The sequence below is a fragment of the Vipera berus genome (genome assembly GCF_964194415.1).
Source record: "Vipera berus genome assembly, chromosome: 1".
NCBI lineage: Eukaryota > Metazoa > Chordata > Lepidosauria > Squamata > Viperidae > Vipera > Vipera berus.
This window is the reverse complement of record NC_138202.1, coordinates 14,473,853-14,496,038: the sequence shown is the minus strand read 5'-3', so window position 1 is coordinate 14,496,038 and position 22,186 is coordinate 14,473,853. Positions and strand designations below refer to the sequence as shown.

At 42.2% G+C, this 22,186-nt stretch overlaps 1 protein-coding gene across 3 annotated transcripts in view; it reads left to right on the top strand.

Moving 5' to 3' along the window:
- Positions 1-22,186, top strand: part of NFIC (nuclear factor I C) — a 172,579-nt gene that overhangs the window by 130,937 nt on the left and 19,456 nt on the right. For all 3 annotated transcript variants that reach the window (XM_081312541.1, XM_081312542.1, XM_081312540.1), the window contains 7 exons: positions 2,828-2,902; positions 3,788-3,862; positions 5,525-5,648; positions 8,531-8,655; positions 12,282-12,404; positions 14,814-14,998; positions 19,614-19,770. In XM_081312541.1, coding sequence (XP_081168667.1) covers positions 2,828-2,902; positions 3,788-3,862; positions 5,525-5,648; positions 8,531-8,655; positions 12,282-12,404; positions 14,814-14,998; positions 19,614-19,770 — 864 coding nt within the window. The remainder of the gene's footprint in view (positions 1-2,827; positions 2,903-3,787; positions 3,863-5,524; positions 5,649-8,530; positions 8,656-12,281; positions 12,405-14,813; positions 14,999-19,613; positions 19,771-22,186) is intronic.

Below are 22,186 nucleotides of genomic sequence, written 5' to 3'. Positions count from 1 at the left end.
AGTTTCAAACTTACAAGAAGCTCTATTTTATTCTTTACTGCAGTCTTCTGACCTACCACCTAGATCTTGCTGCAAAACAATGGCTCAGATAGCAAATTATAGGTAGTCCTTGACTTCGTTTAGTGACCGTGCAAAGGTACAACAGCATTGAAAAAAGAGATTTATGACCATCTTTCACACTTACAGTCCTGGCGGCATCCCCATGGTTACATGATCAAAATTCGTCCACTTGGTAATTGGTATGTATTTATGACAGTTGCAGTATTCTGTGATCATGAGATCACCATTTGCAACCTTCCCAGCTGGCTTCTGACAAGCAAAGTCAAAGGGGAATCCAGATTTGCTTAACAACCACATATTTACTTAACAACTGCAGTGATACCCTTAACTGTGGCAAAAAGGTCATAAAATAGGGCAAAACTCAGTTAACAACTGCCTTAGTTAGCAGTGGATATTTTGGCCTCAATTGTGGTCATAAGTCAAGGACTACCTGTATGGACATTTTTACACAGCCACTCTCATCACCCTGAAAACCCTGCATTTATTCTCTCAACAGCTTCTAGTCGTACTCACCACAGCCCTTACAACAATGGCCAGTTACAACTTGCTGTCCCTTTAGCCACATGTAGAAGTATGCTAAAAAAATGGCCAACTCCCTCATCTCTTACCATTTTTTCACCATCCATGAGGTTTTGGAGAGGGGCCCTTTGGGGAAGGGAATGGGGAGAAACCACTCCAAAATCCCTGGAGTGCAGTTATGAGAATTTCATGGCATTTTGGAAGCATTGCAGCTTAGAGTAGGAAAAAGAGCCACGGAACTAAGGATGCAGTTCCAAGAGGGAGTTTCCACCAACTCCATGGAATTCAGCACATCAGATTTCAAAATGGAAGTCCTGCAATTTGAGATTTCAGCCTGTGAAGCCCCTATGAAAATCAACTCAGCTGCTGAAGGGTGACACCAGGGACAATGGGAGGTGGCACCGGTCTAGGAGTTGCCCCAAAGTGCCCTGTGGAATAGCCCATGATTTGAGCATTAAGAAAAAGAGTCTCTGAGCACGATCAGAACCAAAGAGCCCACACAAATTCCTTTACACAAAAATTATTTTCTGCTGTCTCCCTCCTTCCATCAAGCTCCTTCCTTTTCAGCAACTTGATTTCTCCAGGAAAGAATTCCTGGATAATGCTACTCTTGAAAGCAGAATCAGAAACTTCATTGCTGCCCTGCACCAAATTTCTCTCAGACACATCGGAATCTTATCTCTACCCAATCTTGCAGGACAAAGAGCTAATGAAGCCTAAGACAGTCCCATGTATTCCCCATTTCTACGGGGAGAGGATTGCATCAATGGGCAATGTTTATTTCATCATGCTCAAATAGACGGCATGGGGGTTAGGTTCCGCAGTGGCATCACATGCCTGGCATTAGTGGCGCCAACAGAGTTCTGAGGTCAGGTGTTGCCTGCGTGGCTGAGAGTCCAGGAAAGGAAGAGAAGGGAAGCCGAGGAGGGAGACGCTTCATCTGCATTGGTGGCTCGTTAATCACCCACCCGGGCTGCAAAGTGAGTGCTGTCAAGGGAAGGCTGATTATGGGGAGGAGGCCAGCCATTACTGCAAAAATTACATTACTCCAAGCACCCATTAATGTTTGGTGGTTGCTGTGGCAACCTAGTAGGGCCTGGACTTGTGGTTGGCCTCTGTTCATCTTTACCTTAATGAAGGAAGACCGAGAGTCTTAGCAAAGGTTGCTACCAAGAGGAGTGCATGGTGGCCTGGGGTGACCCAGCCAGTGACCTTCCTTTGCCATCACCCAAAAGGGGCTCACACAGAGAAGAAGAGCTTGACCCCAAAGCACTAGAGGGCAGGACAAGAAGTAACAGGTGGAAGCTCATCAAAGAGAGATCCAACCTAGAAGTAAGGAGAAATTTTCTGACAGGGAGAACAATGAATCAATGGAACAGCTTGCCTCCTGGAATTATGGGTACTCTATCACTAGAGATTTTCAAAAATAGACTGGACATCCATTTGACTGGGATGGTCTAAGGGCACAGGGGCTTGGGCTATAGAACCACCTCCAAGGTCCCATTCAGCCCTATGATTCTATGTTCTGTGTTCTAAGTCAAAGTGTCTAGTATTAAAATTCCACAAGTTATAAGAAGAGTTTATCAGGCAGGAGACCCGACCCCCTTCCCAACTTTACACAAATCTTTTTCCCTTACAGCAGGGGTGTCAAACTCAATTTCATTGAGGGCCGCATCAGCATTGCGGTTGCCCTCAGGGGGCCGGGTGGGCGTGGCCTACTGGGTAGGCGTGGCTAAAGTGCGTATGGCCTACTGGGTGGGCATGGCCAGCTCTACATCGTTCGTATCAAGGGTGCCTATGGGGGCCTGGGCAGGAGTGGGACAGATCTGAGGGTCTCTGGCAGGAGGAGGGTCTCTGGGCCAGGGCCAAGGCAGTGGGGGCCGTTCCCTCACTGTTTCCAGGATGGCTTCGCGGGCTGCATGAAACCACTTCACGGGCTGGATCCAGCCCCCGGGCCTTGTGTTTGACATGTCTGCCTTACAGCAAAAACATAATATTAAAACTAACTCTTGAATGCATGTTCTTGTCTCCCAAAATTAGTGGCTGTCTGGAAAAGCCACCTTTGTCTAATGAAATTCTGACATTGTGTTTTGGTCAGCCAGCCTTGAATGTTGTTCTACGTTTCTCAGTAGTTGTAATCAATTTTTGAAAAAAAACCAAAACCACACCAAAAAGAAGACAAATGTATGTGTGTAGGCCCCGGTTGTGTAGAGCTGTAAAATATAATGCACAATTCTTTTCTTTTCAGATTCAGATCAAAGCAGCAGTCCCAGGACGGGAATCGGTTCTGACCAGGAGGATAGTAAACCCATAATCACGCTGGGTGAGCAACAGCAAAAAAAGGACAGAGGAAAGGTGTGGGTGAATGTTTGAAGCCGTCGGTCTGTGGTTCCCTGGACCTGCAGTACAAATCCTAAAAGAATTAGGTGGGATGGTACCCTGGAACAGGCTGATGGAAGGATGGATTCTCTCAAGGGTTGATCCAATCAGGAAATGAATTAGTAATGGAGAAGCACTTCAAGGCAGGCTTAGAAATAGGATTGGTTTGGGGTCCTGTTCTGTCTCTTCCCACCTTTTTAATTTAGTAAAAAAAAACCTCTTGATTTATTCCAAACCAAATCCTACTCTACCACAGCCTTGAAGACAACATGGAATGAACATCCTCACCCAGCCTCGGTCAGCAAATCTCTAAATCTGTGTTTCTCAACTTTGGCAACTTTAAGATGGATAGACAAATGAGGAAACCTATCAATAGAGCCAATCATGTCACAGTTAAATACAGACATCAGTACAAACATAAATGAGTTTCAGAAGGGGACTGACAGCCAATTTGTAAAAACCACTTCAGTTCGGTACTTTTTATATAAAGGCGTTCTTCAACCTGATACTATTATTCGATCATCCAAAACTGACATAGCTAGTGGCTATTATATAATGTTAAATTATTTTAGGGTCAAGCTTCCTTGGCTGGCTGCTTTCATAGACTCTTGTTCTTTCTAGTCTAAAAAAATGGATAAATAATAAATGGGAGAAAAGAGTTTATTTAAAAAGTATCCAGTCTGGAATATTTAAGATTATATGCTAATTACCTGATTTATAATATAATGTTTCTTTAAGTCAAAACCTGACAGTGAAAACATTGAACAATTCAGAAAAAAACCCTGATTATTGTAGCAGTTTCTGAATGAGTCCAAAATCTCTTTTGCAGATGCAGCAGATTTCCAAGAGAATTTTGTTACGTCAGGTGTGTTCAGTGTCACAGAACTTATTCAAGTTTCTCGGAGTGAGTAGCTTGTATCCTCATTAATTTTTTTTTATATTTCATTCTTACTTCTGTCAATTATATTACGTTGTTTGAAATGCAGGTGTAAGTAAGATTTGTTAATTTTCCCCACTGTTAATATCCATTCTTTTTCCTCATTGTAAACATTAACAAATTTCTATTAAAAATTATACATATATTTTTACTTTTAATATGTATTTCCCAGCTACTGGGAAAAATCATCTGTTGATCCAGATAGTGCTACCATCAATGTACTGGTGATGCTCAAGCTGGCTATACCATTGACATTTTGTCGATAAGCTATTGGGTTCTGGATGAGAGGAAACAAGCTGAATCTGAACCCAGGCGAGATGGAGTTACTTTCAGGCCCACAAAACCAGGAGCCAGGATAGAGTTCAAAAGTACTGTGAATGTATTCCATGCAAACTATACAAAAGTGCTTTTTTCCAAAAGGCAACTGGACTTCCTTGGGTTTTTTCTTTGAAAACGGTTCACTTCTCATCTAAGAAGCTTCTTCGGTTCTAACTGTTAGAACTGAAGGAGCTTCTTGAATGAGAAGCAAAACGTTTTCAAAGAAAAAGGCGAAGAATGTCCAGTTGCCTTTTGGAAAAAGCACTTTGGAGACAAGAATTTGATCTGCTTACTATCAGTGTTGAATTGGTGCCAGATGAAAATTAAAGGACTTCAAGGGGGCTTGGACATAGTTTTCTTTCAGGGGTGTAGGGACTCCAGGCTGATCCCTCCCTTGTACTCAGCTTGATCTTGATCTCCTGAAGTTACTGTTTCCAATACCATGTTTCCTGCCAACTCTAGTGTTGTCTCTGAAGGAATGACATTGCTCCTGAGGGAATTAATTTCATGACTTGAACCTTCCTGAATTGATGGTTACTGCTGGATGGGCAGGAGAAGGCCATGGCTAGAAAGTTTTTGTCCAGCTGTGGTTGTTGCACCAAGTATGGTGCTTCTTGATGCAGGAGAAGTTCATGCAGTGATTCATGTTCTCACCACCATCCAGTTTGACAATGCCGATGCACTCTAGATAGGGCTGTCTTAAAAACTTATTACACGTGATCAACCACACTTGGAACAACTGCACCCAGTTCTGGTCACCATGATACAAAAAGAAGCTGAGACCCTAGGAAGAGTGCAGAGAAGCACAACAAAGGTGATAAAGGATCTGGAGACTAAATCATACAATGAATGATTGAGGGAACTAGGTATGTGTAGTTTAACAAAGAGAAGGGCTGGGGTGACATTGTATGTATGTAGGAATATGTTTATAGGGCATATTTATAGATAGCATCTAGTTATTTTACTATATCACATCACTTCACTCCATAATCCAGTGTTTCCGTTGACAGCTTTAAGATGGATGGACTTCAACTCCCAGTATTCCCCACATCCATCTGACACTCAGTGTTTCTCAACCTCAACCACTTTAAGATGTGTGAACTTCAACTCCCAGAATTTCCCAGCCAGCTATGTTGGCTGGGGAATTCTGGGAGTTGGAGTCCACCCATCTTAAAGTTGCCATAGCTGGGAAACATCTCTGACAGAGCACCACTGATGGAAGCAGAGAATTCCATCCCGGATCATTATTTTGTGAATCATTCATTATCCCCTTCATGGTATTGATGGTTCTTCTCCCTCTGTCATTCACAGCACCAGTGGTGACAGGCACAGGTCCAAATTTCTCTTTGGGAGAGTTGCAAGGGCACTTAGCATACGACCTGAATCCCTCTAGTACAGGGATGAGGCGGACGCTCCCCAGCACTTCCTCCAGTGGGTAAGTCTAAACTAACACACACTCACTCTCTCTCACTCCCCCTTTGTGTGCATGTGTTGAACTAGCTCTGTGTGTGTGTGTGTGTGTGTGTGTGTGTGTTTATAAAACCTTTACCTCACTGAGGATGCAACGGATGGAATTGGAAGGTTGCCAGGTCACACAAAATTGGGTCATATCCAGGTCTTCAAGATTTCATCCAGCCATTTCTTGCAACTAGAAATTATTTTTAGTTACAGGTAGTCCACAACGTACGACCCAAAATTTCTGCTGCTAAGCAAGAGAATTGTTTGGTGAGTTTTACCCCCATTTTTCGACCTTTTTTTGCCACAGTTGTTAAATGAATCACTGCAGTTGTTAACTTAGTAACACAATTGTTAAGTGACTTTGGTTTCCCCATTGACTGCTTGTCAGAAGGTCCCAAAAGGTGATCACATGACCCTGGGACCTTGCAACCTTCAGAAATATGAGCCAATTGCCAAACATCCGAATTATGACCATGGGGATGCTACAATGTTTGCAAGTGTGGAAAAACAGTGATCAGTCACTTTTTTCAGTGGCACTGTAATTTCAAATGGTCACTAAATGAACTGTTGTAAGTTGAGGACTTCCTGTATATGCAGACAGTGTATGATTTTTAAGAAGAGACTGGATAGCCACTTGTTTGAAATGGTATAGGATCTCCTGCTTGAGCAGGGGGTTGGACTAGAAGACCTCCAAGGTTCCTTCCAACTCTTATTCTGATTTTGATTTAATGCAGTCTCTCTTCTAACTGAGGTAAAAGGTAGGGTTTCAAGCTAGAAGGCTGTAGCTTTTGTGCTTCACTTTTTCTCCTTCCTTTCTCACTCCTTAAACAACCTGACTCATGATCCTGACTTATTCAACCACATCACATCCACATGTCTCAAACATCTGGGATGCAAATTGCTTGAGAAAGCAGAAGGTGAAATATTTGACAGCTCTTTATCATGGAAACAACGGCTTCTACTGTGCTCTTAGGATCAGAAATTAAAATTGTAAAGGTCTTCATGTTGTGACGTACTGTTTAAGCCAAAAATGCTACCAGATTGTTGGGGGGCAATTAAGCTGACTTTGTAATAATGCCGCTTGGGGTGTGTGTGAAAGCCCTAATAAGCAGGCATATACATGGAATGAAGGCTACTGCTAAGCTTGTAAGCCGCCCTGAGTCTTCGGAGAAGGGCGGGATATAAATGGAATTAAAAATAAAAAATAAAAAAAATCTCAGCCTTTAGGAATGCTGTGTCACCTTTTAATTAGAGAAAAGTTTTCTTCACTAAGTAGCCATGACCTGCTGAGAACACTCTTACCTTTTGTGTAATGGAGACAAAACAAAACTAGACGAGAAAAGAACATAAGACAAAAACACATCTAGGAAGGGATCCTAGATGTAGAAGCTTATAAATTCTACACCACCTTGCCAGGGGGAAAGCTATTGTTGCAATAGATTAGTCAATGTTCAACTAGGGCAGGGGTAGGCAACCTTGGCTCTTTTATGACTCATGGACTTCAACTCCCAGAATTCCTGAGCCAGCATAGCTCAGCTTGGAAACCTCTTCATTTCTCCTCAGCATGGCTGGCTCAGGAATTCTGGGAGTTGAAGTCCATGAGTCATAAAAGAGCCAAGGTTGCCTATCCCTGGACTAGGGGGGATAATACACTCTTCCTTTTTGTAATGCCATTCCTTCATTCCCTACTCTGATTTGCAACTCACCCCCAGACCCTGTACAAACTCCTGATCCTTACCTAGAAACTGTGGGGGAGAGACGGGGGGTGGGGTGGGGAGAATGGGGAACTTTGGTCACATGATCACAGTTGCCATCTTGGCATTCTTGATCTCCTCGATGCCTCTGAAACCCTCCGTGACCTTTTTCTTTTTAATTACTCTACTGATATATCTGAATACGTTACTGTTCTATCAATTCTTTTTGTCTTTTACTTCTTGTGCCCAGGTTCTCTACTAAAACACCTATCCTTCGAAACATCTTCCATCTTAACTTCTTTATTTTTCCTTCCACTGTGTTAGGAGTGTGTTAAGTGAATAACTGCAGTTTGTTCACTTTGCCTTGATTTTCTTACCTCATTTGCCTCTCTTTTGAATCATATTCCACCGTGTAAAGCTCCTCTGAGCAATCCTAAATTCTTGGACTTAGTGAATTATTACCCAGAGCAATGAAGTATAAAAAGTAGGAAGTTCCTTTCAAAATTTAGCTTCTTTGATAGCTGTTGCCCTTCATGGTGGCTATACAGGTAGTCCTTCTTATAAGAGTTCATTTAGTGACTGTTCGAAGTTACAACGGCACTGAAAAATGTGACGTATGACCACTTTTCACACGTCCTTTGTAGCCTCCTCATGGTCATGTGATCAAAATCGAGATGATTGGCAATTGGTTCATACATTGTTATCATGTGATCCCCTTTTGCAACCTTCTGACAAGAAAAATCAATGTTGAAGTCAGATTCACCTAACAACCATATTACTAACTTATCAACTGCAGTGATTCACTTAAGAACTGTGGCAAGAAAGGTCATAAACATGGGGCAAACCTCACTTAACAAATGTCTCACTTAACAACAGAAATTTGGTCATAAGGTGAGGCCTACCTGTAATGGTTATGCTGCTTTTGCAGAGGTGTTAGACCAGGGGTCTTCAAACTTGGCCCTTTTATGACTTGTGGACTTCAACTCCCAGAATTCCTCAGCCAGGTACGCTGGCTGAGGAATTCTGGGAGTTGAAGTCCACAAGTCATAAAAGGGCCAAGTTTGAAGACCCTTGTGTTAGACAATGATATGGTTAGATGAGGTTGTTATTCTTATATTTAAACTGCTATTAAAACCATATCTCTCCTTTTTTTCCCCCCCACAAGGAGTAAACGGCATAAGTCAGGCTCCATGGAGGATGATCTGGATACCAGCCCTGGGGGCGAATACTATGCTTCCCCTAGCTCCCCCACAAGTAGCAGCCGCAACTGGACGGAGGACATGGAAGGGAGTAAGTGTGCAGGAGATGGGCCTAGCCTCCCTGCTGGTTCAAGTGCCTTTGCAGGATAAATAATGTCTGTGGAGATTCTCAGTCATCCCAGTCATAGTTGTCTCAAAGGTCCTTTTTTTCTTTTCTTTTCAAAAGGCAACTGGACTATTTTTTTTTCCTTGAAGAAGAAGAAGAAGACATTTCGCTTCTCATCAAAGAAGCTTCATCGGTTGTGACTGGATGGTTGGAGGGGGAGGGGGGAATGGAAGGATAGGTTCTATCCTTCCTATCTTTCCAGCAACCCACCAGCCAGTCAAAACTGATGAACGTTCTTGGAAGAGAAGCGTCTTTTTCTTCTTCCTCAAGGGGAAAAAACAACAACACCCCGGCTAGTTCAGGGGTTCCCAGCGCCTGGTCTGTGGACTGGTACCGGGCTGCAGCATGCCAGCAACCGGTCCGCACAAACAAGCAAAGCCCCATCCGTGGGATGCAGGCAACGCACAAAACCACACCTCCTCCGGTCCACGGAAAAAAACCTCTCTCTACAGAACCGGCCCCTGGTGCCCAAAAGGTTGGGGACTTCTGGTCTAGTTGCTTGTTTTTTTTAAAAGGACCTTTGAGACACTTCACAGAATGTTTTAACATTTTCGCCGGCTTCCTGTTTTTCCTAGTTTCAGAACCAGCATCCCAGGTCCCCAGGTGCTTTCATCAAACATGTGAAGAGTGTAATTCTTTTTTTTTTTTATAAATAAATCTTTATTTACATTTCGTGTTAAAAACACACCATACACCAACAAAGACAAAAAAAACCATTTACAATATACAGAAAACGAAGAAATCGAAAAATTGAAAACCATTTCAAAAATTTCAAATTATATCTACTTCTAAACTGACAATTATATTCCACTCATTAAGTCTCTTATAACTATCCAACTCCAAAGCTTATTCATTAACAAAAGCTATATCACTTCATTTTTGACCAACCTCCAAACCACCCTCATTTTTTTAATCTTTATCCATCCAAATATACCATTTATTCCATGATAGAAATGCTGGTGTCTCTTCTTTACCCTTCAACTTCTTGGTCAATGTATCTGCTTCTGCACAATCAAGTATTCTCCTAATTATAGCTTCATCCGGCGGGGTATGATTTGCCTTCCAAAATTGAGCATACCCAATCCTCACCGCCGTTAAGATATGTAAAACTAAATACCATATTTCCCTCTTAATACTTCCAGGTCTGAAGCCAAGCAGATACATCTCTGGTTTAAGATCAACTAAACACCCTGTAATTTCCTCTATCCATTTTTGAATCCTCATCCAATATCTAACCACTTCCAGACATGTCCACCATAAGTGATAATACGTGCCAATCCCTTTACCACACTTCCAACAATCGGCCGACAATCCGTGGAACATTTTGGAAAGTCTAGCCGGAGGGAGATGCCATCTATAAAGCATTTTGTATATGTTCTCCTTATACGACGTGGAAACCACCAGCCTCATATTAATATTTTATTAATTTTATTTATTAATAAAATAAAATAAATAAATAAATAAAAATAAATCCACCAAATCTCTTCCCATTTCTCAAGTGGAAGTGCATAACCAAAATTCTTCCCCCAGGCAATCATCGTGTCTTTTACCACCTCCTCCCCTACTACCCAGGTTAGCAACAATTTATAGCACTTAGATATCATCCCTTTCTCCGGACCCAGCAGAATCTTATCTAATTCCTGCAGATTCAGATAAACACCCATGAAGAGTGTAATTCTGATGCATAAAGATAATATTTGTAGCTCAGGGTTGAAATAAGGGGGTCCTTGGTGCTGTCTGAGCTTGGTTGTTTTCTTGCAGTTGGTTCATTACCCAAACTAGGTAACATCGTCAACATACTGATGCTGTATATTACCTAGTTTGGGTACTGAAACGTCTGTAGGAAAACGATCAAGCTCCGAGAGCACCAACCCCCCACAGTGTAATTGTTGCAGAGCTGTCTGAACTACCGAATAAAGAGATAGGCCGGAAGATCAACTATATTGATAGATAACAGCTAGGAAATACTTAGCCAGCAAATCAACAAACATTATGATTTTGTAAAATTTCTTTGGAGAGTGAGGAAAATTAATTTTCTTCTGATCCCATTACCTTATTGTTTGGGAATGTGTTGTCCACTGTATTTTAATCTTTTATTTATTTATTTGGTAAATTTATACAGCTGTTCATCTTACATATGTTTCTCTGAGCTGCGTACATAGGGCTGCTTCTGAAAGCTATCCACAGGTAGTCCTCGATTTATGAGTTTCCATTGCTAAACACGGCAGCTATTAAGCGAATGGCGCCAATTTTAGGGCCTTTTCTACCATCATTATTAAGCGAATCACTGCAGTCATTAAGTAAATCTGGCTTTTCGGTGGTTCCATGCTCGTTTGAGAAAAACGCTATCCTTTTGCAGATGTTATAAATTGGGGTTTTTTTTAAAAAAAAAATTAAGAGTATTTTATTTTTTCTCATTCAAAAGGAATTTTTTAAAATAATTGATCGGTTAGCTTAATGATCAATTCAATAAACACTGCAATATTGTTGTGGGTTATTATTTGCCTGCATTTAGACAAAGAATTAAAAAAGGGGAATATGCCCACCTATTTCTTCCCCAAGTAGAAATATGTTTAAATGCTTTGCAAGAAGAGGTTTAATTTCAATTCTGACCTGGATGTTCTGTAAAATCCTTCCAAATGAGAGTCTGAGAAAGGACTAAACCAACTGGACCAGATTAATCTGAGTCATCATATAGAGGAGATTAACTGCATCCTGTCGCAGACATGCACACAAACAAAGGGGAGGGGGGGTTGATATTTATAGGAAAGGCTAGAAGCCCATTTGTAGGATTCACCAAACAACCACCTAGGAGCAAACTCCATTCCATCAATGTGTCACAAATTAAAATAGAGAAACTTCTACAGATAAATCTTAAACAGTATCTGGTAATGCTGGCTCATAGTGGCTCGGCATTCATGAACCATAAGGAGAGAGCTACACAGACATGGGAAAGAATAATGCCAAGTGACGAAAAACAATACATGCTTGATAGAACTAAGTCACATACATGGACTGTGCTTCATGAAGGACGACTGGTCCCTTTTTATAGTTGGGAAGTCCAGGGCACTGCAGTAAATGATAGTAATGACTTCGAAAAGCTAAGATTTTTCCCTTGGTTAAGTCTGAAAAACATGGCTGCTGTAGTTAAAGGATAGTTCCAAGCTGTATAGAAAGAACAGAAATATTGTTTGAACCAGGGGTTCCCAATCTTGGCAACTTTAAGATGTGTGGACTTCAATTCCCAGAAATCTTCACCCATGGCTGGCTGGGGAATTCTAGGAGTTGAAATCTGCATGTCTTAAAGTTGCCAAGATTAGGAACCCCTTGTTTAGAGCCGTGTTTCTCAACCTTGGCTACTTTAAGGTGGGTGGACTTCAACTCCCAGAATCCCTCAGCCAGCAGTGCTGGCTATGGAATTCTGGAAGTTGAAGTCCCCCCACCTTAAAGTGGCCAAGGTTGAGAAACACTGGTTTGAGGGGCATAATGATGCCAGCAATCAACTATTTCAGTGACATCATAACAGGCCTCTTCCTCAAATTCTTGTCCAGGCATCTCTCCAACTGTGAAAAAGACAGAAATGGACAAGTCTCCCTTCAACAGCCCATCTCCGCAAGACACTTCACCCCGGCTGTTCACTCAGCATCACCGTCCTGTCATTGCCGTACACAGTGGTATGTAAGCTGCCTTACAAAGGGCAAGGATGATTATTATTATGCGGACCTGTTATGGAATCCTTGTTTTACTATTTCAAGTGTCTAGGAGGGGACTCTGATAGTGTTAATAATGTTGCTTATTTTTAAACATCTCCATGGAAAATGAGCACATCAGAAATGAGTATCTCCTTATTGTGCTTCTTTTTTTTTAATAATTCCTCATCTAGGGGAGCATTCAAACCCCTCATTTTCCTTCCTTCCTATGTTCTGCCTGTTTGCCATTTTTAGAACAGCCCGTGGGTAGGCATAGGTCTCAAGGATCTAATTATAAAAAGGTTGCTTGCTTATTCTTTTTCATAGTAATTCCTTCTTCCTAAGAATGGCAGTTCAGCAACATGTGGGAAGAGAGGAGAAGAAGCTGCGTTGTCAGAAGTTCTCCGAGGGAGAGTTGCTATTAATCTTCCCAAGCAACAATTGCCAGAATGCTTTTAGGAGATGGGATGGAAGATTCGATAGTTCTGCAAGAGTTCAAAAATACACTAGATTCAGCAGCTAATGCTATAGCATAGGTCAGCCCCCATCAAAGGAAACTGCCTGAGTTAAGATAAATATAACTTTATTAGAGGAAAAGATTGCTTTGGAAGCCTCCTTGCTGCAATCAGCAAAAATGTAGCTATTCCTCTCAGGGGTCTAACTCTGGGAAGAAATTATCCCGGAACTCTGTAACAGAATCCAGCTGTGCACACAACCTTAACTGGAAGGTGATTGTTATGTCTCCGGGGGAACCACCCTTTTCTCAATTTCCAGAATTATTTGCACTTAAAAAACAAAACAAAGAAATGAAAATGAAACCTCAAGGCAGTGATGGAAGGTACACATAATATATGATTTTATCCATGCAATAATTCAAATAAATAGAAATTTGCCTTCATGAACTATAGGAAGAGGGCAAGACTGCTAGCTAAACTATTCATTCCTCCACTGCTTATACAGGTAGTCTTCAACTTATGACCACAATTGGGAAGAGAATTTTGGTTGATAAGCGATGCGGTCACGAGGCGAGTCCTCACATGACTGAACCCGATTATTTACAACAGTTTTTACCCTAGTTGTTCAGCAAGTCATGTGGTGATTAAGTGAATCACACGGGTGTTAAGCGAATCTGGCTTCCCCAAGTAACTTGGTTTGTTGGAAGCTGGTTGGGAGAGTCGAAAATCGCAGTCATGTGACCCCAAGAGAATGCAACCGTCATAACTATGAAACAGTTGCCAAGGGCCCAAATTGTGTTCAAATGACCTTCAGGATAATGTGACAGGGATAACGTTGACAGCAGGTCACTTTTTCAAGGCTACCGTAACTTCAAGCCTCATTTAATGAACAGTCATAAATTGAGGACTACTTATACATGCACCTAACATTTTAGCTATCAAAATGAGAAGAAAACTGAATCTCTCTTGCAGAAATGAGTGAATTCTGGTAGTTTCATTACTTGAGGCAGGGAGTTGACTAGAAGACCTCTAAGGTCCCGTCCAATTTTATAGTTATATGATTCTGCGTTACATCCATTTTTCCCCCTCTAAAATATTACATTTGTTTAGCATCTTTTGAATTTAACTGTGTCTGCAGACCAAGTGGATAGTTTTTATTATAGAACTGAGTTGAATTGCCCAAATTAATGGCAGCCTTCTTTAACTTGGCACCCTCCAGATATGTTGGACTAAAGTTCCATCAACACGGTAATCTATAGGGCACCAAGTAAGGGAAGGAAGCTTTCTGGCAAAGGATAGAGTAGAATTGGTTTTTACAGATCATTTTGGCTATTTATTTATTTTTTTCCAAAATTCTTCAGAATACGATTAGTTGTGGAAGTTAAGAAAAAAAATAGTTAAGTGTTATCAGGCAACTCAAATTCTCTCAAAAATTTCCCAGTAAAAGTTGCATGTGATGTATTTGTAAAAAGCAAAAAAAAAGAAGAAAAAGATTAGGTTTTAAAAATTTAGGCCAGCAGAGCCGCACTTGTAAAGATTTAACAGAATTCTAGGAACTTTGGGGTCTTAGTGCTCAGGCGGGTAGGTCAGGGGGAGGTGCCACTGCCTTTCTGATGTTAGCAGTGAAATTTTGTGGGATCAGAGAACAGTTCTGGCTGTGTGGCCAAAGGCCAGATGTCGCCCCCCAGAGGTTAGTGTTGGTGGTACATAGGCCCCTCACATCCAGTACATGATCTAAAGATGAACGGGAGTGAGAGATTCCTGTAGGATTTTCTGTCTTGCCCATGGAAGCTGGAGAGGTGAGGAGGAGGAGGAGGAGGAAGACGGAGGAAGGCCCTTCTAATCGTTTCTGCAGAGGTGCCCGGGAGCAGGAGGGTCTGGGCGTGTGCTTTTGATGAAGGCCGCCCAGTTTCCTCTCTCTCTCTCTCACCCTCTGCAGGTATCTCTCGAAGCCCCCACCCCTCCTCTGCGCTGCACTTTCCCACCACCTCGATCCTGCCCCAGGCGGCCTCCACCTACTTCCCGCACACAGCCATAAGGTACCCGCCTCATCTGAATCCGCAGGACCCTCTGAAAGACCTCGTCTCATTGGCTTGTGACCCATCCAATCAACAACCAGGACCGGTAAGGAACTGCCAGGGTTATAACTCCTGTCGCCTTTTGTCTCGTGGTGTGGAAAGTCCCCAATGCCTCTGTTCAGTCTAGTTGACGACTCTCTGAGCCCAAGGAGAAAGAACGTGGCAGTTATTTGAAATACCGGTGCAACCAAGAGGCCCCAAGCTCTTCCATGTTTCTGTTCAGTTATCCCAAGACCTAGACGAAAGTGCTTACATGTTTTCTAAATGGTATATTTAAAGCCAGATTTCTTCAACCTGGTGTTCTCCAGAATCCCCAAGCAACAAAGTTTAAGCCAGTGTTTTTTTCAAACTTGACAACTTTAAGATGAGTGGACTTCAGCTCCCAGCCATCTTGAATTCTGGAAGCACAAAGCCACTCACTTTAATGTTGCCAAATTTGAAAAAATACAAGTTTAAGCCACATTGTACCCTCTCAGTCTTTGAGCGACAGTTTCACTTTCATACTTGATGGAAATATTCACCATTGCACTTAAGTTTTGCTTTGTTTTCTTTTGTGTTTGGGCCTGGCAGCAATTATTTTTACTTTCAAATAATGTCCTGAACTATTTAAAAACAACATAGCTTTGTTCTAAGCTATTCTTAATGAATTAAAAATGGCATTGGGGAGGGGGATGGTTATTGGGGCTGAGATTTGTCCTTCTGTTCTTGAAATTTCATTCCTGAAACAGCTAAGCCTTAGCAGGAAGCATTACTATCTGGCCTGGGCTGAACAGAGGGAAGCAGAGTCAGATCTGTAAGTGTACTACTAGTAGTACTGCTGCTCCTGCTGCTACTACTACTACTACTACTATTACTAGCCTGCCCCACTCGTTCCAGTAGGAAGGGCCTACTTCGGATCCTGTTGGCCAAAGAATTTCAGCTAGTGGGATCCAGGAGGAGAGCCTTTTCTGCTGTGGCTTCCACCTTCTGGAATATACTCCCATTGGAGGTGGGGTTTCCCCCCCCATTCCTGGCTTTCCAAAAGAACTTAAAAACTTGGCTCTGCCGTTTGGCCTGGGGCCTCAATAAGGGGCCTGCTACATTGGGGGTTGGATGACCAGGTAGAGAAGACCCCCACTTCTAAGCTGCCCATTGTCTTGGTTTTTAGCTTTTAATTTTTCTATTCAATTTTTCTCATTTTAATTGTTTTCCAGTATTTTTTTTAACTTTTTATTATATTTTAAGCTGCCCAGAGTTGCTGTATTGGTGAGATGGGCAGCATAGAAATTTAATGAACAAACAAACAAATAATACTACAGTTGTCAGAGACCAAGGCTGTAAGTTAGACTGTGAAGTAAAAAAAAATTACCCAAACCCATCATGAAGAAAGACGGTATTGTCACCAAGGGGGAAAAAACCCACCAAGGACACATCACCGCAGTCATCAGGATTGGAGGGTTTTTTAAAAAACTATTAAGTGCCACCTGCGTATGTATGTGGGTTTTGAACAGGACACAAAACAACGTGCGTGCTTGAGGAGGATTAAATCCTTGGCTCTTCAAAACACTGATGGTAATCTGTAATTTGCATAGCATGCCTTGGGCAGGTTCACAAAGCCCAATGCCATTTGTTACCAAAGGTATGTAAAGGGTTTAGTGAAGGGGAAATGTAGTTAACAGTCACATTGTACATGTTGAAATAAGATACAGTATAATCCTTCTTGGACTAGATAAGTAATAATCAAAGTGAGATTGAGAAGCCTGTGTTTGCATCCTGTTTTCACAGCTGGGGCGGATGCTAGTGGAAAAGTAATGAATTCACACTAGTCTTTGTGCAGAGAATTTGTGCAAGATTGTGATGCTGCTCCTGGTTTGGGGCTTAGAAGATTCTTAGAATGGGATCAAAGAAAAGTTTTGACAAAACTCTTGAAATCCTCACCTACTCAACTACTGTACAGGTAGTCCTCGACTTACAACATTCACTTAGTGACTTTAAAATTACAACAACACTAAAAAAGAGTGACTTATTACCAGTTTTCACACTTACAGTCATTGCAGCACGTGATCAGAGGCTTGGCAACTGACTCATATTTATGACGGCCACAGTGTCCCGGGGTCACGTGACCAGCTTTTGCAACCTTCTGATAAGCAAAGTCAATGGAGAAACCAGATTTACTTAATAACCGTGTTACTAACTTAACAACTGCAGTGATTCACCTAACAAATGTGGCAGGAAAGGTCGTAAAATGGGACAAGAATCACTTAACAAATGTTCCACTTAGCAACAGAAATTTTGAGCTCAGCTGTGGTCGTAAGTCGAGGACTACCTGTATGTGGTAAAGATGCCAACTCCCCCTCTGAAAGAGCTATCAGGTTAAATAAGATCACAAAAAAATAGTTTAAATTGTCAGACCAGAAAGTGGTGTAGAACCACAGAGAGAGAGTTTGAATAATAAATATTCTCACTGCTCTCCTAAACAAAGCTGCATCTAGGCCATAATGTACACACATACACACAAATGTCTGCTATTGGAGGTCCAGATTGTTTCTCTTCTTTATCTCTGCTAGCTGTCCATCCAGGTAGATGGTACCATTCAAGGGCAGTTAATGTATTAGTTACATGCAGGACAGCTGGTCAGCAATAGAAGGAATTATTGCATTCTGTTTCTCTTTCTCGCATACATACAGGAACACAGAGAAAAATTGGAAGCTAGTATTGCTTCTGAATATCTGTTATTGCTTCCTTGGTGCAATCAATCCTCTTTGCTGTTCAAAACCTAGGCTGGAGATAGAACTGAAAATGATATTACATAGGCCAGTGGTTGTCAACCTTTTCTTCACCATGGACCCCCTTTAAATTCCTTTTGTGGCCACGGACCCCCAAGACTTAACTCAAGATTTAAATCATAACATTTCTTCAAGCCTTCATGGACCCCCTGTGGCAACATCGTGCCCGACCCCCAAGGTCTGTAGACCAAGGGTCCCCAACCTCCGGTCTACGCCTGCAACTGAGCCGCACAAACAAGCTAAGCCCCATCCGTGGGATGCAGGCAGCACACAAAACCACGCCTCATCCGGTCCGTGGAAAAACCTCTCTCTACAGAAATGGTCCCTGGTGCCCAAAAGGTTGGGGACCTCTGCCGCAGACCACAGGTTGAGAACCACTGATATAGGCGATACTGCACTAACTCCTAGTGGGAGCACTAAGAATGCTTTTCAAATGTATTTATCTGTGTTGATATATTAACATTTTTGCCATTCTTTCTTTTCTCTTTTCACTTTACAAATGTTATTCAGTCCATAGATAACAACAGTGTTCAGTATCTTTCTCTATTTTTTTTTCCTTTTTGGCATTGTTTATGTGATCATGTATGATTGTACCAAGATTCTTTTTGTGTACCGTAATGTTTTGATAACATCCAGGAACATACCCTTCCCCCCCCCCCCAAATAAATAAATAAATAAGATCTAACCGGAAAATAAGCCCTGGCATGATTTTTCAGGATGTTTATAATATAAGCCCTACCCCCAAAATAAGCCCCCGTTAAGATAATCAGCAGGATGGATGCATTTAGTACTATATTTTCCTGAAAATAAGACCTAACTGGAAAATAAGCCCTAATACGTCTTTTGAAGCAAAAATTAATATTTATTTATTTATTTTTATTTATTTATTTTAATTCCATTTATATCCCGCCCTTCTCCGAAGACTCAGGGCGGCTTACAAACTTAGCAGTAGCCTTCATTCTATGTATATGCCTGCTTATTAGGGCTTTCCCCCCCCCCCAAGCGGCATTATTGCAAAGTCAGCTTAATTGCCCCCAACAATCTGGGTCCTCATTTTACCTACCTCGGAAGGATGGAAGGCTGAGTCAACCCTGAGCCTGGTGGGACTCGAACCTGCACTAATTGCAGGCAGCTGGCGTTACTTAAGGAGGCATTAGCCCACTGCTCCACCAAGGCTCTTTCATATAAGACCTGTTCTTATTTTCGGAGGAACACGGTATATACAACATTCAGGTACATACATAAAAATCAGGAGAAAAAGAATTTTGATGCCGCTGCACATAGCATAATAGCACCGTTGCTTGTTTGTGATATTTTATGAATGCACCCAAGCATATTGGGTTATTCGTGTGGCTGTGGCTATAAATTCATTTTTGGCAATCTGCACAAAAATCGCAAAATATAAACCTACATTTGCAATGCTAAAGAGTAATAAAGAGCACAGAAAAAGCAGCTTGTTAGCACAGTGTCACAGTCAGCAGCCTGACAGATTTATTAGATTGTGGCCACATGAGCAGGGGTGGGGAATGTTGGCCCCTTTACGACGTGTGGACTTTAGCTCCCAGAATTCCCAAGGTAGTCTGGCTCAGGAATTTTGGGAGTCGAAGTCCACAGGTCGGAAAGGTGCCATCGTTTCCCACCCCCCAGCTAGACGTGTAGGTGGGATTATGAAGAGTTTTTATACATGGAAGGCACTACCTTTTACTCTTAGCCATGACAATTGAATAGATTTTCCATATTTGCAGTCAGGTGAGCTGGCCAAGTTTCCCAGGGTCCCCAGTGAAGCCTGCCCACTGTCCCCGTTTTGAGGGGGGAGGTCCCTCTGGGCGGGCAGGTGACTCCTGTGGGCAGTGCTAATGGCTTGCTCTGTGTTTTTTTTTTATGTTGTGTCCCTAGTTAAATGGAGGTGGTCAAGTGAAGGTACCCGGGCATTACCTTCCTACCCAGATGTTGGCGCCGCCACCCCCAGGTATGCCCCGCCTGGCAATCTCACCTGACACCAAATCTACCACGACAACTTCCGAGGGAGGGACCACCTCGCCGACGTCTCCCAGTAAGCAAGCCCACTCACCATTCCTGCACCTACCCACTCCCAAATGGCCTTGTCCATCTGCCTGCTATCTGTCACTAATTCTTCCCTACCCTCTGGCCATATTCACCAATTCAGACTGCTCTGCAGCCTTGTGATTTTTGGGGATAAAGGTGGGGGAATGGCCACACTGAGGGAGAGGATTTTGAGATGAGATGGCAGCAGGGTGCATGGATTTAAACAGAAGTTCAAAGCGCTCATTTAAACGATCAGAAATGGCCACTGATCTGAATCAGTGATTTTTAAAAAAAAAAATAAACCCAAGGAAACATGCATGCTAACCGACGCAAACATGCATGCTGCCATAAAATATGCCAGGTTGCAGGTAAAGGTAGCCTTTGTAGCTTCCCAGAATATAATCCAAGGTCACCTACCTTGCGTGCCTGTTGTACAAAGCGAAGCTCGAATTTAAGAGAGGAATTGTGGAATGAAGTTGTTCCATTTGGCTCTCTCTTTACATGTTTAAGGACACTAAATAATATCAATTCCTTGAAAATTATAGGGTATCCCAAACTTTTCAGAAGCCTTATAAATTTGAGGTCCGTGAGAAGCAGCCTCCATGCAACTTTGTGTGGTCTTATGCAGATTGCAGAGCAGTGTTTTTAAACTTGGCCATTTTAAGATGTGTAGATCCAACTCCCAGAATTCCTCAGCCAGCATAAACTTCACCAGCCAGTTAAAACTTGCCAAGTTTGAAAAATATTGTTGATCAAATGGTATATTAAAGGGCTGTACAGGGCTTCTGTTTTGATTTCAAAAAGGTCCTTCAAAGCTCATAGGGGCACTAACATAACTCCAGCATTTCATTTTGACTTCTTAAAGCAGCTGTGTCTTTTCTCAGGAACATATATAGTCTTTTCCCAGGAAAAGACATAGCTGCTTTAATCCCTTAAAGAGAGACTCCGTTCTTGCCCCTCTGGACTCTAATGCCACTTTTAGGAAATGAATTTGAAGTGCTGCATATTATGATTGGACATAGTGTTTTCCCAAGATTTTCCTAAAGTAGAATGCTGCTTATAATTTGGGGGGCATTTTGAGGACCAGGTTTTAAAAAGACTTAGTGTTAGGATTTTGTTCCTGTCTGTCTATGGCTGCTTTCCCATACATATCATCTTCCATTTCCCATCCTGTATCAAAGGGGCAAGTGTTTTCCTTACCTTCTGAAAATTTGCTTGTCTGTGATCTAAATATTGATGCTAGAATAGCCCACTCCAAAATAATAATAATAATAATAATAATAATAATAATAATAATAATAATAATAATAATAATAATAATAATAGTAAAAGGAAGCCTTGTTCTTTCTTCAGCTTTATAATGACTTTGATTATGCGAATTCTCTCTGTTTAATCACCTCGTTAAACAACATGGATATTTATTTTCCTTATCTTGAGAAAAAACCGTCTTTTTCTAGTACTGGTAAAATACTATTATTTTCCTTTGTGTGTTCTGAACCAGCCTGCTACCGGCCTTGCAGAAAGGCAACCCCTGTACAAACGGCAGAGGCTGGAGAGCGTCTGAAGCTGGAAGGCGTCTGCCAAGATTTATTACACAAACAACAGAACAAGAAACAAAACACTGGAACTGTGATCCTCAAACGGAGCAGTTGCTTTCAGCAACCAGCCCTTCCCCAAACACTCCCTTTATTAGAGTTCAGGGCGTGGCCTCCCTGTGCCTCCTTCCGAGGAGTCCCACAGCCTTTCTCTGCTTGTTCCTGCTTGACTGCCTCCTGCGTCGGGCGTCCTTGAACAGGGCCAGCTGTGGGTCCTCTTCATCCGCACTGTCGGGCTCGCGCAGCTGAGAAGAGGGCCCTGGCTGGGGGCTCTGCGAAGCCTCCAAGCCATCATCAATAAGTTCGTCTTCAACACCCTCCTCCTCCCCCTCGTCTGAGTCATCCGAGACATCCGAGCCGGCTGCCGGACCCACAGGCTGGCCCTGAATCACAACATCGTGCTTCACCAGTTCTTTACCTAGGCATCTTACTGGGTTTAATGGAAGCTTATAGACTTGATTGTGGCTGTTGACTTCTAGGGCGGCAGTTCAGTCAGATGTCATATCAAAGCAGTTTCCTTAATATTGCTGATTGGGGGGGGAAAATAATGTAAACTGAAACATGGAACTACCCTGCCTAATTCATTTCCTAGCACTTTCCCAATCTATCAGGCAAACTAATAAAATCCATAGCATGTCATTTTCTCCTTTCCAGACAATATTCCTAAAGGTCTAAAAAAAACAATAATGCTCTGTTTGGAAACTGAGGAGTGGCGTAAACTTTTGTTTAGAGGCTTAATAGATTGGAACGTAACTGGTCATGTGTCTTGGCTCATTGTTCTTTAATTGCAGGGAAGAAGCCAAATGTCGCTCTTAAGGGCTGTGTATC